General features: G+C 44.6%; 2 protein-coding genes across 2 annotated transcripts in view; both read right to left on the bottom strand.

The window, feature by feature from the left end:
* Positions 1-6,362, bottom strand: part of LOC6041940 — a 30,122-nt gene extending 23,760 nt beyond the window's left edge. Inside the window, exons 1-2 of the mRNA XM_038260693.1 lie at positions 4,154-6,362; positions 4,012-4,096 (exon numbers count right to left, since the gene is read on the bottom strand). Of these exons, the coding sequence (XP_038116621.1) occupies positions 4,012-4,096; positions 4,154-6,166 (2,098 nt within the window). The 5' untranslated portion in view covers positions 6,167-6,362. The remainder of the gene's footprint in view (positions 1-4,011; positions 4,097-4,153) is intronic.
* A 3,757-nt stretch (positions 6,363-10,119) lies between these two features.
* Positions 10,120-14,448, bottom strand: LOC119768905 (uncharacterized protein K02A2.6-like). Its single transcript, XM_038260695.1, has one exon. The coding sequence runs from the start codon at positions 14,446-14,448 to the stop codon at positions 10,120-10,122; it is 4,329 nt and encodes a 1,442-aa protein (XP_038116623.1).
* Positions 14,449-14,587: the final 139 nt, after the last annotated feature.

The raw sequence follows: 14,587 nt of genomic DNA on the forward strand, positions 1-14,587 counted from the left end.
GTCAAAATCACGCAGTGGTACCAACATTACGAAAAAAGTGTTCCATGTATGACAGCCACATTTTATTTTCTTATGTTGGTGCTACTGCGTGATTTTAACATTTGGGACGTTCACCATTCGAACGCCATCTTCGCTTAAAAACCTGGATAGAGTCCAGACTCCTTTTTCCGAAGCCTCGATTACCCGAAGGTTATGGAATTTTGTATAATCTAATCAAGAATAAAAACATATTTTTTGTGTTTTTTCATTTTGTTATTTTAAACCAAGCTTCCCTGCACCGTGCGGTACACGCGGTTCGCTTGCACCTCGGGTTTGCTTTGCACCTGCTTTGTTCGGTTTACACCCGTACCCGACTCACACGAACCGAGGGTATTTTGGTTCATCGTACCAGCGCACCACGACACTCTCGGTTCGCCGCGTCGGTTTTGTGTCTGGCGCTCACCCATGGCATGAACCCGGTATATGAGCCAAGGTGCTTCACTCGTTACGAGCCGAGGTACGTGTCGTGGTACGCGCTGGCGGTACAAAACGGGTTCAATACCACGACACGTACCACGGCACGCTGGGTTCATGCCATGGGTGAGTGCCAGACACAAAACCGATGGGACGAGCCGAGAGTGTCGTGGTGCGCTGGTACGATGTACCAAGATACCAATACACAAATGGGTTCAGGCACGTACCGAAGCTAGAAAACCAAACCCGCGGTGTGCGTTGGCACTGGCGCATGGGAAGCTTGTTTTAAACATAATATTCAAGATCTGCGACAAAATTTTAGTAAATCTCTTAAAAAAAAAAAAAAAAAAAAAAAACGAAATGAGCAACTCTCTACGAAATCGGCTGATTTCAACCATTTTTATTTTTTGTATTTTTTGATTTGGCTCAAACTTTGTGAGGGTCTTCCCTGTGACCAAATAAGCTATTTTGCATCATTGGTTCACCCATACAAGTCTCCATACAATTTTGGCAGCTGTCCATACAAAAATGGTATGTAAATATTCAAACAGCTGTAACTTTTGAGTGAATTTTCTGATCAATTTGGTGTCTTCGGCAAAGTTGTAGGTATTGTTGAGGACTTTTGAGAAAAAAATAGGTACACGGAAAAACAAATTCGCAGATTTTTTTATCAACTTTTTTTTCACAAAAACTCAATTTCCCAAAATACGTATTTTTTTATTTTCGAGATTTTTTTATATGTTTTAGGGGACAAAAATCCGCAACTTTTGAGCCATAGAGAAACATGGTCAAAAAATATGCCGCCGAGTTCTGAATTTTTGAAAAAATAGTGATGTTTGGAAAAAATCGGAATTTTATGCTAAAACAATTTTGACGATATTTTTTAATGCAAAATTGAATTTGCATTCGAAAACTACTTTACAGATTTTTTGATAAAGAGCTCCGTTTTCAAGATATAGCCACCGAAAGTATGATTTTAGCGAAATATTTTCAGTTTTCGATTTTTAAAAATAGTGACCATTTCTAGAAATATTTTTTTTAAGTTCGGAAAATTGGCTATAAAATTGTCTAAGAGACATTGAAGATTGGACCTCGGGTTGCTGAGATACAGCCGCTTTAAAAAAAAGAAACACGAAAATTGAAGTTTTCTAAGTCTCACCAAAACAACTCACCATTTTCTTATGTCGATATCTCAGCAACTAATGGTCCGATTTTCAATGTTAAAACATGAAACATTAGGGTGTAATATCAAAATCGATTTTCCAGCACAGCAATTTTTCAGTTCCTTTGGGGGTCCTAAACATCTCCCCAAAGTTTTGGCACGATTGGTTTAGTCCTCACTTTGCGCAAAGCGATTCAATTTTCCATATAAATTTGTATGGGAAAAACCATTTTTTTGAATTTTGATATTTATAAAATCCACGTTTCAAGCTGTACTAAATCCGGATTCATATTCGGATGCTCTGTGCTCTACAACTTTCCTGAAAAGAGTATGGTGCTAGCATGTCCTTGAAAGAAGATACAGCGTCCTCAAAACTCGTCTAAAACGTGATTTTTGAGCAAAAAACACGTTTTAGACGAGTTTTGAACACGCTGTATCTTTTTTTAGGAGCAAGTTAGCACCATACTCTCTTCGGGAAAGTTGTAGAGCACCTTCCAGAGCATTCGAATATGAATCCGGTTTTAGTACAGCGTGAAACGTGGATTTTATAAATATCGAAATCCAAAAACATGATTTTTCCCATACAAATTTATATGGAAAATTGAATCGCTTTGCGCAAAGTGAGGACTTAACCAATCGTTCCCAAACTTTGGGGAGTTGATTAGGACCCCAAAAGGAACTGAAAAATTGCTGTGCTCGCTAAATTTGGACAACTTTATTTTTTTCCATACAACCATATTACACCCTAATGAAACATTCGTGAAATTTTCCGATCTTTTCGAGACTAACATTTTAAATGGGCGTAATATTCAATTTTTGGCCCTTTTAAAATGTTAGTCTTGACTTAAAAAAATTCTAAATAGATTTATCGAAATGATCGGAAAATTTCACAAATGTTTCATGTTTTAACATTGAAAATCGGACCATTAGTTGCTGAGATATCGACATAAGAAAATGGTGAGTTGTTTTGGTGAGACTTAGAAAACTTCAATTTTCATGTTTCTTTTCCTATAAGCCGCTGTATCTCAGCAACCAGAGGTCAAATCTTCAATGTCTCTTAGACAATTTTATAGCAAATTTTATGAACTTTTCAAAAAAAAAATATTTCTAGAAATGGTCACTCATGATCACTATTTAAAAAAATCGAAAAACTGCAAATATTTCGCTTAAATCAAACTTTCGGTGGCTGTATCTTGAAAACGGAGCTCTTTAACAAAAAATCTGTAAAGTAGTTTTCGATTGCAAATTCAATTTTGCATTAAAATATATCGTCAAATTTGTTTTAGCATGAAATTCCGATTTTTTCCCAAAAATCATATTTTTTTCAAAAATTCATAACTCGGCGGCAGATTTTTTGACCATGTTTCTCCATGGCTCAAAAGTTGCGGATTTTTGTCCCCTAAAACATAGCAAAAAATCTCGAAAATCAAAAAATACGTATTTTGGGAAATTGAGTTTTTGTGAAAAAAATGTTTGATAAAAAAATCTGCAATTTTTTCCGTGTACCTATTTTTTTTTCTCAATAGTCCTCAACAATACCTACAACTTTGCCGAAGACACCAAATTGATCAGAAAATTCACTCAAAAGTTACAGCTGTTTGAATATTTACATACCATTTTTGTATGGACAGCAGCCAAAATTGTATGGAGACTTGTATGGGTGAACCAATGATGCAAAATAGCATATTTGGTCATAGGGAAGGCCCCCACAAAGTTTAAACCAAATCAAAAAATACAAATAAAATCCATTTCCGGTTTTGGTAGAGAATTGCTCAATGCATTTTTCAATATTTCATCAGCGCCATTTTGGACGCGGATTTAAAAATTCTAAATATCTTTAGTGTAGCTTAGGGGTCATACTTAAGCTCGACAATCAAAAATAAGACAACGAAAAAAAAGAAACAAATATTTTTTCGTGTTGTGATTATTCGAAGCTCGAATCGCTGAAAGAAGGTGATTTTAGCGGATTGCAGACTGGATTTCGCCATGTGATGTGATGGTTGTATACAGGGTTACCAGGTCTGAAGAGAAAAAAATCTGGGAAAAATCTGGCAAGCCACTTTTGTCAATTTGTGTTCAAAAACAGTGTATTTTCACTGTTTAAAAATTATAGCTTCACAAAATAAACAAAATGCGTTAATAAAACAATGTGTGGATGAAATAGAAAATTATTTTTTTCAAATTGACACGCAAAAAATCTGGCAATGCCAGATTTATCTGGCAACCTGGCACCCCTGGTTGTATACCTAAGCTCATTTGAACCATACTGCGCACCGCAAGGACAGGTGACTTGGAAGACCGGAAGTGATGATGCTCCACTTTTTATAGGGGATAGGGGAAAATCTTAACGAATTTTTTTGGAGTTTCATTTGAAATTTATGTGTCTGGGAACTTACCCTTGCCACATATGTTGCAAACGCTCGGTTTATCGCCAGTGTGCGTCCGTTTGTGATACGTTAAATCCAGCGAACGCGGGAAAGCCTACAATTTAAGTTTCAGTTATTTTCGATCAATTTGAAAATTTACAATTCAAGCTACTTTATCACACTGATCACACTTGAAGGGCCTCTCCCCGGTGTGCCGTCGCATATGAACCACATAGTTGTAATTCGACGTAAACCCCCGTCCACACAGCGAGCACAGGTGCGTCTGCTTGGGCGGTTCGTCCTCGCGCTTCGGCTGGTGCGTCCGCATGTGAAACTTCATATTGTCCTTGCGGTGGAACTTCCGGTGACACTCCGGACACTCGAACTTCTTCTCGGACGGCACGTGGCCGCGGACGTGCCGCTTGAGATGGTGCATCTGGGTGAAGCCCTTGTTGCACATCGGGCAGAGGAACCGCTTGCCGGAATCATGCTGCGGATCGGCGGACGGGTTGGCGTGGTTGGCGGCGGCGTGTTTATCGAGACTGGATTGCCACATGAACTTGGTGTTGCAGATGGCGCAGAGGAACTTTTTGGCGCTGTTTGCGCACTGCTGCCGCTGGTGACGCTCTAGGATGGTGTTGTTTGGGAAGCCTTGCTGCTGGCAGTGCTGGCAGGTGAGGAGTTGTTCGGGGTTGTGGCTGGTGGCGGCGTGGTCGGTGAGGAGTTTGAGCCGGGGAAAGCTCTGGTGGCAGGTGAAGCAGGTGTGGACTCGTTGGACGAGGTCTTCCGGGTCGGAGTCGGAATCGCTTAAGGTGAGTTCTTCGCCGGTGGGTTCGACGATCTGGTAGAAGCGTTGTACGTCCCAGTTATTGATTTGCTGAACCAAGATGTCGAGGTAATTGTCCGGGACGTAACCCTCCGCGAAGAGGAACGTCTTTGTCGGGATGCCTGCGTTGATCAGCGTGCTGGGATCGGAGTGAGTTCGTAGGTGGTTCCGCAACTCTGCGATCCGCTCAAGTTTGGCATCGCACAGCTTGCAGGAAATTTCCTTTTGTTGAATACTTTTGAAGAATTCTTCGACCAGCGAATTATCAATGGGTTTTGTCTTCTTGTGCGGTTGAACCGGCATTCCGGGATGTTCCAGCTGCATGTGCTCGCAGTACTCCTTGTAAGCCGTGGCGGAGAACTGTTGGTCGCAGAACTCGCACCTGGTGTCGTTGTTGTGCGTTTTAACGTGCCTCTCCAGGTGATACTTCGAGGGGAAACCCTTGCCGCATATTGGACATTCCCGGTACTCGTTCGCACCTCGCCGTTTCCCGGCTCTTTTCTTTTTACCAGCGGGCTTGTCTTCGTCGTCCTCGTCCGGCTCGTTGGCACTTGGCACATTATCACTACCCTCGTCGTCTCGAGCTTCCGACTTGTCCGTCGATTTCCTGTGCGGTTGAATGTCCATCCCAGGATGATCCGTCAGCATGTGCTTCCGATAGTCCTTGTAATCCATGGCCGAGAATCGCTTCTCGCAATGCTCGCACTGGGTGTCATTCTTGTGCGCCCTCACGTGTCTGTCCAAGTGATACTTTGTATCAAACTTCTTCCCACACGTGGGACATTCCTTGTACTCGCTCGGATCCGGCTTCTTCCGATTCCTGACTCTTTTCTTCTCACCACTTACTTTGGGCTTCTCCTCGTACTGCTCCTCCTCCGAACTAAAGTCCACATTATCATCCCCCACAAATTCACTTCCGTCATCGGAATCCATTCGCAGCTCCACCTTGACGGGTTCCACCTGTTCCTCCTGCTCCTCCTCAACCAGCGGATTCGCCTCAACGATAATCTGCTCCGCCTTAATGTCCACCAGTTCCACCTTCACAGACATCCCCCCAAGCAAGCTCTCCCCCTGTCGACCCCTCTCCTTCACATACGCCCTCAAAATTCCATCGCTCTCCTCGAACCGCTTCCGGAACTGGTACGCCGAGCTAACGGCGGCGATACACCGCGAGCACAGCTGCTCCGGCAGACCGTCGTCCGGTTGGAGCTGCGACTGGGGGATGCAACTGAGCAGCATCTCGTGCAGTGTGGCGGCACCGGATTTGCAGACGAAGGTGAAGATGGACTGCAGGCCCGAGCCCCGCTTGCGGCAGCACCGGCACAGTTTGGCCAGATCGAAGTCGACGGACGGGTCCATCGCGCAAGGGAGTTTGAATTTTTTGCAAGCTTTTTTCACAGTTTTAAAACTGAGTTTTCACGTTTTTTTCATTAGCTGCTTATTAAACACATTAAAACTTTTTTTTATTCACAATAAATTAGTTAAAACACAAAAAACTAAACCTATTATTAAAACAATTTTAGCAGAAATTCAGAGCTTCGGATGTTTGTTGACATTTTTTTTCCAACAATCAAAGTTGGTAATGTCAAAGGTGTGCATAACATTTTGTTTAATCCCGCCCTCAAAGGAGGGGTTCGACCAAATATTCCGAAGCAGAAATACAACTTTGGTGTTTTTTTAGGTCCAATCGAGGGTCCAATAAATAAATTAAATTCCTTGAGTTGTTAAATTGCCCCTGTTCGCATAAATGTTCATCACCCACATGGTTCATCAAAATCTGGAGTTTTTTTTAAAGGTCCAATAAACCAAATTTTCAGTTTTTGCTTTTTGGGTGTTTTTAATACCCCTAACTCAAGGCGGTTTCAAAAACACCCAAAAAGCAAAAACTGGAAATTTGGTTTATTGGAACGTTTAAAAAAAAAACTCCAGAAATGATCGCAAACCAGCCCGATCAAAAGGCTAGTATGCAGATCGGAAGGAAAGGGGTCAAGAAACAGCTTTACGAACAGCAGAACAAAGGAGAAGGAGCGATTTCTTGGGGCTTTTCTTCACCCTCTCTGACTTGCTTGCGCTGCTGCTGCTACCCATTTGATTTTTTTTTCATGACCGGTTCCTTCCGAAGTGCGTATACCGCTGTATACGCACATCCCAAGTAACATTTTTAGACCAACTGGCCACCACGAAGTTTTATTGAGGTTTTATTGTAGCATCTTGATTGCTTAGTAGTTTTATTTGGGCATTCACCGCAACCAACAAGCAAGAGCTAATTAATAGGTTCTAACAGGGTTTTATGCCTCGGACATAAAACCCGGTGGAAATAAAAGCCGACTGGCTTTCAATAAGGTTTTATTAAAGTTTTAATAGAAGCTTGAAAACCAGATGGCAATGCCATGCCAAACGGTTTTATCGCATGCTTTGTTAAAACCAAGGGTGTTGTAGCTGTCAAGTGCCATTAGGCATGTAAAAAGCTCACTTAAAACCATAAGCTCCTACAAGAGCATTTATCGCGGCCAAAAAGCTGTGCATGAATATGGCGCTAAACGCGTGCTCTGATTGAATATGATTGACCGCCATCTTGGTTGAAAAAATAGAAAACTGAAAAATTTGATTTAAATTTGATGAATCACACATTTATGCTGAATTTCTGGTATGATTAATATAGCGATAGACATGTTTAAAAATATTTTGAACATTTTTTTCAAATAATTGCAAAGGTTTTATCAAGGCTTTGAGGATGTTGTTAGGATTCAGTTGTAAAGCCTTGAACTGCTATGTAGGTTTTATAAATAGGCCGTAACAACCTTTGGCGGAGGTCCTTTTGGGTTTTAAGTGGGGTTTATCAAGGTTTTGGGGAGTTTGTTACGACTAAGGGGTTTTAATGTTGGTTTTGGCTGATAGGTTTTATAGCGGTTGTGACAGCTTTGATAAAGCCTAAAATGTTACTTGGGATGTTACCGCATGCTGTCAAGGTTACCATCAGTTGTAAACAACTTTGGTGATTTTTTCTCTAGCAAAACACACTACACTGAAAAAACCCAACATAGCAAAATCAATGTTTTTTCACGTGAGCTACTCCAAAAACCAACACGAAAACTTCACGTGATTTTCCTTTGACTCTGACATGCTTTTCATTTCAAATGAATGTGAAAATCATTCAGCTCCAGCTGATCATCAGGAAAAAAAAACATTCACTCATCTGTTGCATGGTGTTCACGCGGGATTCAAATGAATTTCACTTTGATTTGCCCCAATCGGCTTGTCCTTTGGTTTTGAAGTGGAAGTCACGTGAGATTCAAATGAATTTCATTCTGATTTGCCCTAATCGACTTGTCCATTGATTTCCAAGTGAAATTCACGTTAGTTTCAAATGCTATCGATGATGAAAATTAATCCTAAAGCAAGATGGCAATTTTCAATGGGTACGAGTTGGAGCTCGCACTTTTAATTTTAATTTGCTCCCGGAAAAAGTGGTTTTTATATTTTAAGTATTTTAGGATTATGTAGTAAGTATTTTCCGAGGTATTTTCTTATATTTTTTTTTTTGCAAAGTTGAATACTAAGTAGACAATTTTATGCCATTTTCCAGGAAATCACGGATAGGCTAATTTCCAGCGAAACTTAGGGATTTCCATGGAAGAGATTTTTCCAGGACCTCCGTGAGGTGAGAGCTCCGGTGTTTGGCCAAGGAGTCACGGATCGCTGATCGTCCAGAATGTGCGTACATCTTATTTTTAAGTGTGAATTGTTAAAGTTAAATTACTCGAAAAAGTTAAGTTTGTGTATACGTTTAAAAGTTTGTTAAGTGTTATTTATATTTTAAAAATAAAAGGCAAAACTCAAAAACATATGAAACGTATTTTAATAATATGCTACATAAAATATTCACTTGAAACTGAACAGAAAATCATTTGATATTAATGTGCAATCCATTTCATTCCCATAAACATTTCATGTGATAATCATGTGCAATGACACGTGAGGTTAACGTGATTTGCCTTTGAATCTACCACGTCGCGCGATGAATTTTGTTCAAGTGATTTGCACATGACATTCCCATGTAAAGTCGTATGGGGCAGAACGAGGGGCAGAATCACGTGTGAAACATGTGATATTGCTATGTGTCTTTCTTTCAGTGTAGTTCTGAGTCGATATGTATACATGAAGGTGTGTGGTCAAATTAAGCATTAGCATTAGCATTAGCATTAGCATTTGGAGGACGCCCCACCACCGGAAGGCTCCACAACGCTTATCCCACTGTTTGGTCTGGTTGTGTTAGACCCTCATCCGGAACAATAATCCAACACGGGAGATACCATGTCTTCATCTTTTGATGAGTGTGTAATACAACCCAGGGCATAAGGGGGTCCGGGCCGGGTCCAAGCTATCCTCAGGGATGGGGAGGATCGTTAGTAAACACCTATCTAAAGTGCGCAAGGACCCCTACGTCACCTTAGTGGTATAGATGTTTGTAGGGAGGTTTTGGACTCAATGTTAGTAGGAGAGGTAGAACCTAAGGGTTAAGCACTTCGAGTATACCGCATACTGTGTACGGCCGCATACCATACGCGCGTACCATACGCGCATAATACTGGCATGGTATGGTCTACTTTTTGATACGATTTTTATCAGTGTAGTTGTCAAAATCGTTCAAAATAGTAAACAAGGCTAAATTCTAAGCTAGATTGCACTCGACACAAGTATTTTCGGCAATTTTAATAAAATTAAATTGTGGAAAAAACATCATCATTTGACGTTTTTTTCATTTAATTTGTTGTGGGTGGTTGCTGGAGTTGGGGGAAGTCAAGTCGCTCCGTGATTGGCATGTTTTGAGCTCGGATTCGACAAATATGAGTGCGGATTTGTTGTCATCAAACAGTTTGGTTTGGAGTTGCTCTTTTTGCTCGAGCAGGGGCTGGGTTTTGTCCATGAGGGTGGTGAGATTCCTCCGGGAGGGTGGCTTCGAGGTCGGTATTGTCAGATTCCTCTGACGAGGTTTTCCTTTTGAGCGCATCAAACTTTTCGTCGTTTTGGCGAGGATCTACAAAGCCTGATCCCATTCCTGATCCAGCTCGACGATCTTCTTTTAAGTTTAAGCAACCAGACTGTTATATTCTCAAGAAATAAACTCGTCTATTCGTTAGCAAATCTTTATTCACGAACTTTACTCGACGACGGTCCGATTGAGAATCAGCCTGGGTGGCGTGTGTGAGAGTGTGGTGTCTGTGTATCAACGTGTGTGTGTGTGTGTGTGTCAACAAGGTGGTACGTAAACTACAGGGTGCTACCACAACATCCTCCTCACTTTAACAAAGCTAGTTCATATCGTAATCCCTAAGCCTAGCTGGAATTTTAGTTTCTCTCTTCGGTCTAATTTTCGGTGTAACGGCATTCGATTGTTGCGCTGGTTCTCGAACACGTGTTGCTGCAGCAGGCGTTGAATTTCCAGTCCGTCCGGTCGCCACCTCCACTGTTGATGGTGACGATGGAATCTCAATCGCAGCAGGCGGTGCCACTACGGTTTTTTCTCGTTGACAGTTAGTAGAGTTGTCGAGTCCGGTAATCAGTGAAGCTGCCTCGGAGTTGTGCTGCGACGGTTGCGGGGTAGGCGGTGTAATCGCATCGGAGTTCCGATGGAGCTGCGTGATGGGTTCCTTACGCGGTTTAACGTGTGTCAGGCTTCGTCGATATTCGGCTCCCTCCACATCGACAAGGTAGGACCGCTCGCTCAGTCGGTCCAAAACTTTTCCCGCAGACCACAGCTTGGTAGTTCCAGGATGCAGCTGTACGTATACAGGTGAGCCAGTCTTGAGTTCTGGAAGCTCTCTCGTCCTCTTGTCGTAGTGGTGCTTATTTGTCTTCCGGTTTTTTTCGATTGCTTCAGGAACTGCTTCAACCACCCGCGGGAGCAGTTTGGCTGTCGAAGATGGGATTCCACACCGTGTCGCGCGGGAAAACAGACGAGCCGCGGGACTTGACCCGATTTTGTTTGGGATGTTCCTCCAGTGAAGAAGAGCATACCAGAAGTCGGCTCCCGTTTCTTCAGCCTTCTTGAGCAACCGTTTGGCGATCTTTACGGCCGCCTCAGACTTTCCGTTTCCTTGTTGGTGATGGGGCGACGAAGTAACAAGCTCGAAATCCCAATCTCGCGCAAACTCGAACATCTTCTGGTTGACAAAGTTCGTTGCATTGTCGCTGAGCACCCGCTGCGGCTTTCCGTGGCGCGCAAAGTTTGTCTTGCACGCTGCGATGACGGCCTCCGGAGTCAAATCCTTGAGGATGTCCACTTCGAAGAAGTCGGAGTAGTGGTCAACGGTTACCAGAAATTTGCGCTTGGCACCACGATACTCCGCCAGGAAGACATCCATCGAGACCAGCTGGAAAGGATGGATCGGGATGGTGTGGCTCAACATTGGAGGATTGGGCTGAGACGCTGCGAACTTGGCACACACAGCACACTGCATCACGACGTCCTTTATTTGTGTGCTCATCCCTGGCCAGAAAAGGTTGTTCCTGGCAAGCTTCAACGTCGCCTCCACTCCGTTGTGGCTCACGTGGCAGCGTTCGACCAGTTTGCGACGAAGACTGTGCGGAACCAAGATCCGATCTCCACGAAAAACTAGTCCATCCTGTGTACAGAGCTCGTTGCGATAACCGAAGTAAATCCTTGCTCCATCCGGGACCCGGTCAGCGGATAGCGGCCAACCATGCTGAATGTAGTCGGCTATCAGCTGCATCGTTTGGTCCTTCTTTGTTTCAGATTCGATTTCCTTCAGACGACTATCCGAAACGCTCAAGTAGCTGCTGAGGCGAACTTCTTCGAGTTCACCGGAAACTCTGCAAATGTTGAGTTTTTGGTACTGGTCCGCTGGCTCCTCCTCGAGAATCGGGGCTCGCGATAGAGCGTCTGCGACGACGTTATCCTTCCCAGAGACGAACACAATGAACAACCGATACCGCTGCAGGTTGAGCAGCATGTGCTGGAGCCGGCGGGGGGCCGCCAGGAGTGGTTTTCGGAACAAGCTGATGAGAGGTTTGTGATCCGTCTTGATGGTTGTCATGGGATTTCCTACTATCAGCTGGTCGAACCGAACGCACGCAAAGAGGATCGCCAACAGTTCCTTTTCGATTTGTGCGTAGTTGCGCTCCGTCTTGGTAAGAGTCCGCGAGGCGTATCCGATAACTCCGTCCTGCTGATAAACCACAACGCCGAGACCAAAACAGCTTGCATCGCACTCTATGGTCAGCGGTTGCTGCATGTTGTAATACCGTAGGGTTCCGGTATCCGCCACGAGAGATTTCACCCGCTGGAACTCTTCTTCCTCGATTTGCGTCCACTGCCAGGGAACGGACTCAACGATCAGCTTACGGAGATTCGTCAAGCTGGCGCTGAGGTTGTTCAGAAATCGACTCAGATAGTTGACCATACCTATGAAGCGATGGACTTCTTTGCGGTTGGTAGGGGTCGGATAGTTCTTGATCGTCGCAATCTTGCTCTCGTCCGGCTTGATCCCTTCGTCAGTCAATACGTGCCCGTAGAATTTGACCGAAGTTTGACACAGCTTAAGTTTGGATCGATTTAGCTTTACGTTGTGCTCCTCTAGACGAGTGAGGAGTCGTTCCAGGCAGTTGTTGTGGTCTTTTAGCGCTTCTTCCAGGGTGTTACCAACTCCGTATACCAGCAAATCGTCCGCTATGCACTCAACGCCTTTCAGCCCCTGAATGACTTCTTGCAATCTCATCTGGAAGATTTCGGGTGCAGGGGCGATTCCGAACGGCAAACGGATCCAGCGGAAACGACCAAAAGGCGTCCAAAAGGTCGTCAGTTTGCTGCTGGCTTCATCGAGTACGACGTGCCAGAACCCCTTCTTGGCGTCCACCGTGGAAAAAACTCGGGCCTTTCCAAGTTCCGGTAGAATCTCGTCAAGTGTGACGAACTGGAGGTTTGGTCGTTTAAGGGCTTTGTTCAGGGGTATCGGGTCCAAACAAATTCGAATTGATGGCGCGTCTGGATTCCCTTTTTGAACGATGACAATGTTGCTCACCCAGTCCGTGTGCGTTGTCTCCTTCACGATGATTCCCTGCTCTTCCAACGACTCCAGCTCCTTCTTCAGCTTGTCCCGCATCGCGATGGGCACACGACGCGGCGGTTGAATCACCGGTGGAATGCTGTCGTCTACATCCAAAGAAATCGGTCCTGCCAGCTTGCCGAGGCCGTTGAAAATTTCACCGTGCTTCTCCACTATCCTTTGGGCTTCGACTCGGTACACGTTCAAAAGGTTATGTGGTGATCCATCAGGCTTCCCAAACGAAACAGCTTTGCAAAACTTGACGAATCCCAAAATTCGAGACGCTTTGGCTGACAGCAAAGGACGGTGAGCGCCTTCCACGACCTGCAGAACAAGCTTGTACCGCTTGGCATTTCGGCGACAGGGAATCTTCACTTGCCCTAGGACGTTGATAGGGTTGCCGCCGAAGCTTTGCAGGCGATATTTCGACGAGAGCAGAGCTGGATTCTCTTCACTTGTGAGCTTTGCCAAGCACTCGACGCCGATTAGGCTGGTATTTGCTCCTGTATCGAGCTCGCACTTTACTGATTTCCACTTTTTCGCGAACTTAAGGTCCAAGTCAGCGTGAACACTTCCACCACTTTCCGAGTTGTCCCAAATTTTTCCAATTTCGAGTTCATCACTTTCATCCGAAGACGAATCACTTTGGGACGACCCGGAATCTTCCTCTGAATCACTTTCTTTGATCTCCTTCACGCGTTTCGACTTGCTGCTGCGCTTATGCTTCACTTTACACATCTTCTCGAAGTGGTTTTTTTGCCCACACTTATGGCACTTTTTCCCCAGAGCCGGACAGGCACCCTTGGTGAACTCGTGATTGGCGCCGCAAAATTTGCAGCGCAGGTTCTTCTGCTTCGGTCCGGAGATCTTATGGACGTCCGATCCACCAGGGATGGCTAGCTCGTGTGACCGTCTTGCCGCGATTTCCTCGGCTCGGCACATGTCGACCGCTTTGGCCAACGTAATGTCGGTGATGGTCAGCATTTTGGTGCGCAAACTTGGCCACCTGTTTGCGGTGACTACCTTGTAAGTGACAAGCTCCGCTTCCACGTTGCCCAGCTTTGCCGTCTTGGCCAGCAGTTTGAGTCTGCTAGCATAGTCGTCGATGGTTTCTGTCGGAAATTGAGCCGCCGAGAAAAAATCCAAGCGGTCCACGATGACATTTCGCTGGGCTGTCACCTTTTCCCTGATGGCTTTCAACGCTTCCGCCGGGTCGGCTGTCTGAGCTTCTGTAAGCTCGAAGTTGAAATACTTCCGCCTGGCGGGTTCACCAATAACGGACATCAAGAAGCTGACTTTTTGTCCGTTGGTCGTCGTCGGCCAGTTGTCCATTCCAATGGCCTTCGAGTAGTCCTTCCAGCTCCTCTCAAAAAACTCGAAGTTCTGTTCCATGTCGCCTTCCAAAGCCAGGGGCGACGGTTGGGGCACGGAGATGTTCGGCCCTAGCGGAACCGCTGCTAGCGCTGCCGCCGGACCTGCTGCTGGCGCATTCCGCTGCGCTGTTACTCTTCCAAGCAAATCTTGGAAAAGCTGTGTCTGGTGTTCCAGAATCTGTTTTAGCTGCTCGGGATCCATTTTCGATGAGGATCACTCACTTTTTAGCACTTTTTCTTCGAAAACAATATGGCCGCCACTGCAACCCAACGTGTTCTGTCGCGGACAGTCTTTCACTCTCTGTGAAACAAAAACAAGATGGCGCCCGACGCTTAAAAAA

This window comes from Culex quinquefasciatus, chromosome 3, assembly GCF_015732765.1.
Source record: "Culex quinquefasciatus strain JHB chromosome 3, VPISU_Cqui_1.0_pri_paternal, whole genome shotgun sequence".
Lineage (NCBI taxonomy): Eukaryota > Metazoa > Arthropoda > Insecta > Diptera > Culicidae > Culex > Culex quinquefasciatus.

Coding starts and splice junctions, on each gene's coding strand:
- LOC119768905 (XM_038260695.1), bottom strand. CDS start 14,448: ATGGATCCCGAGCAGCTAAAACAGATTCTGGAACACCAGACACAGCTT.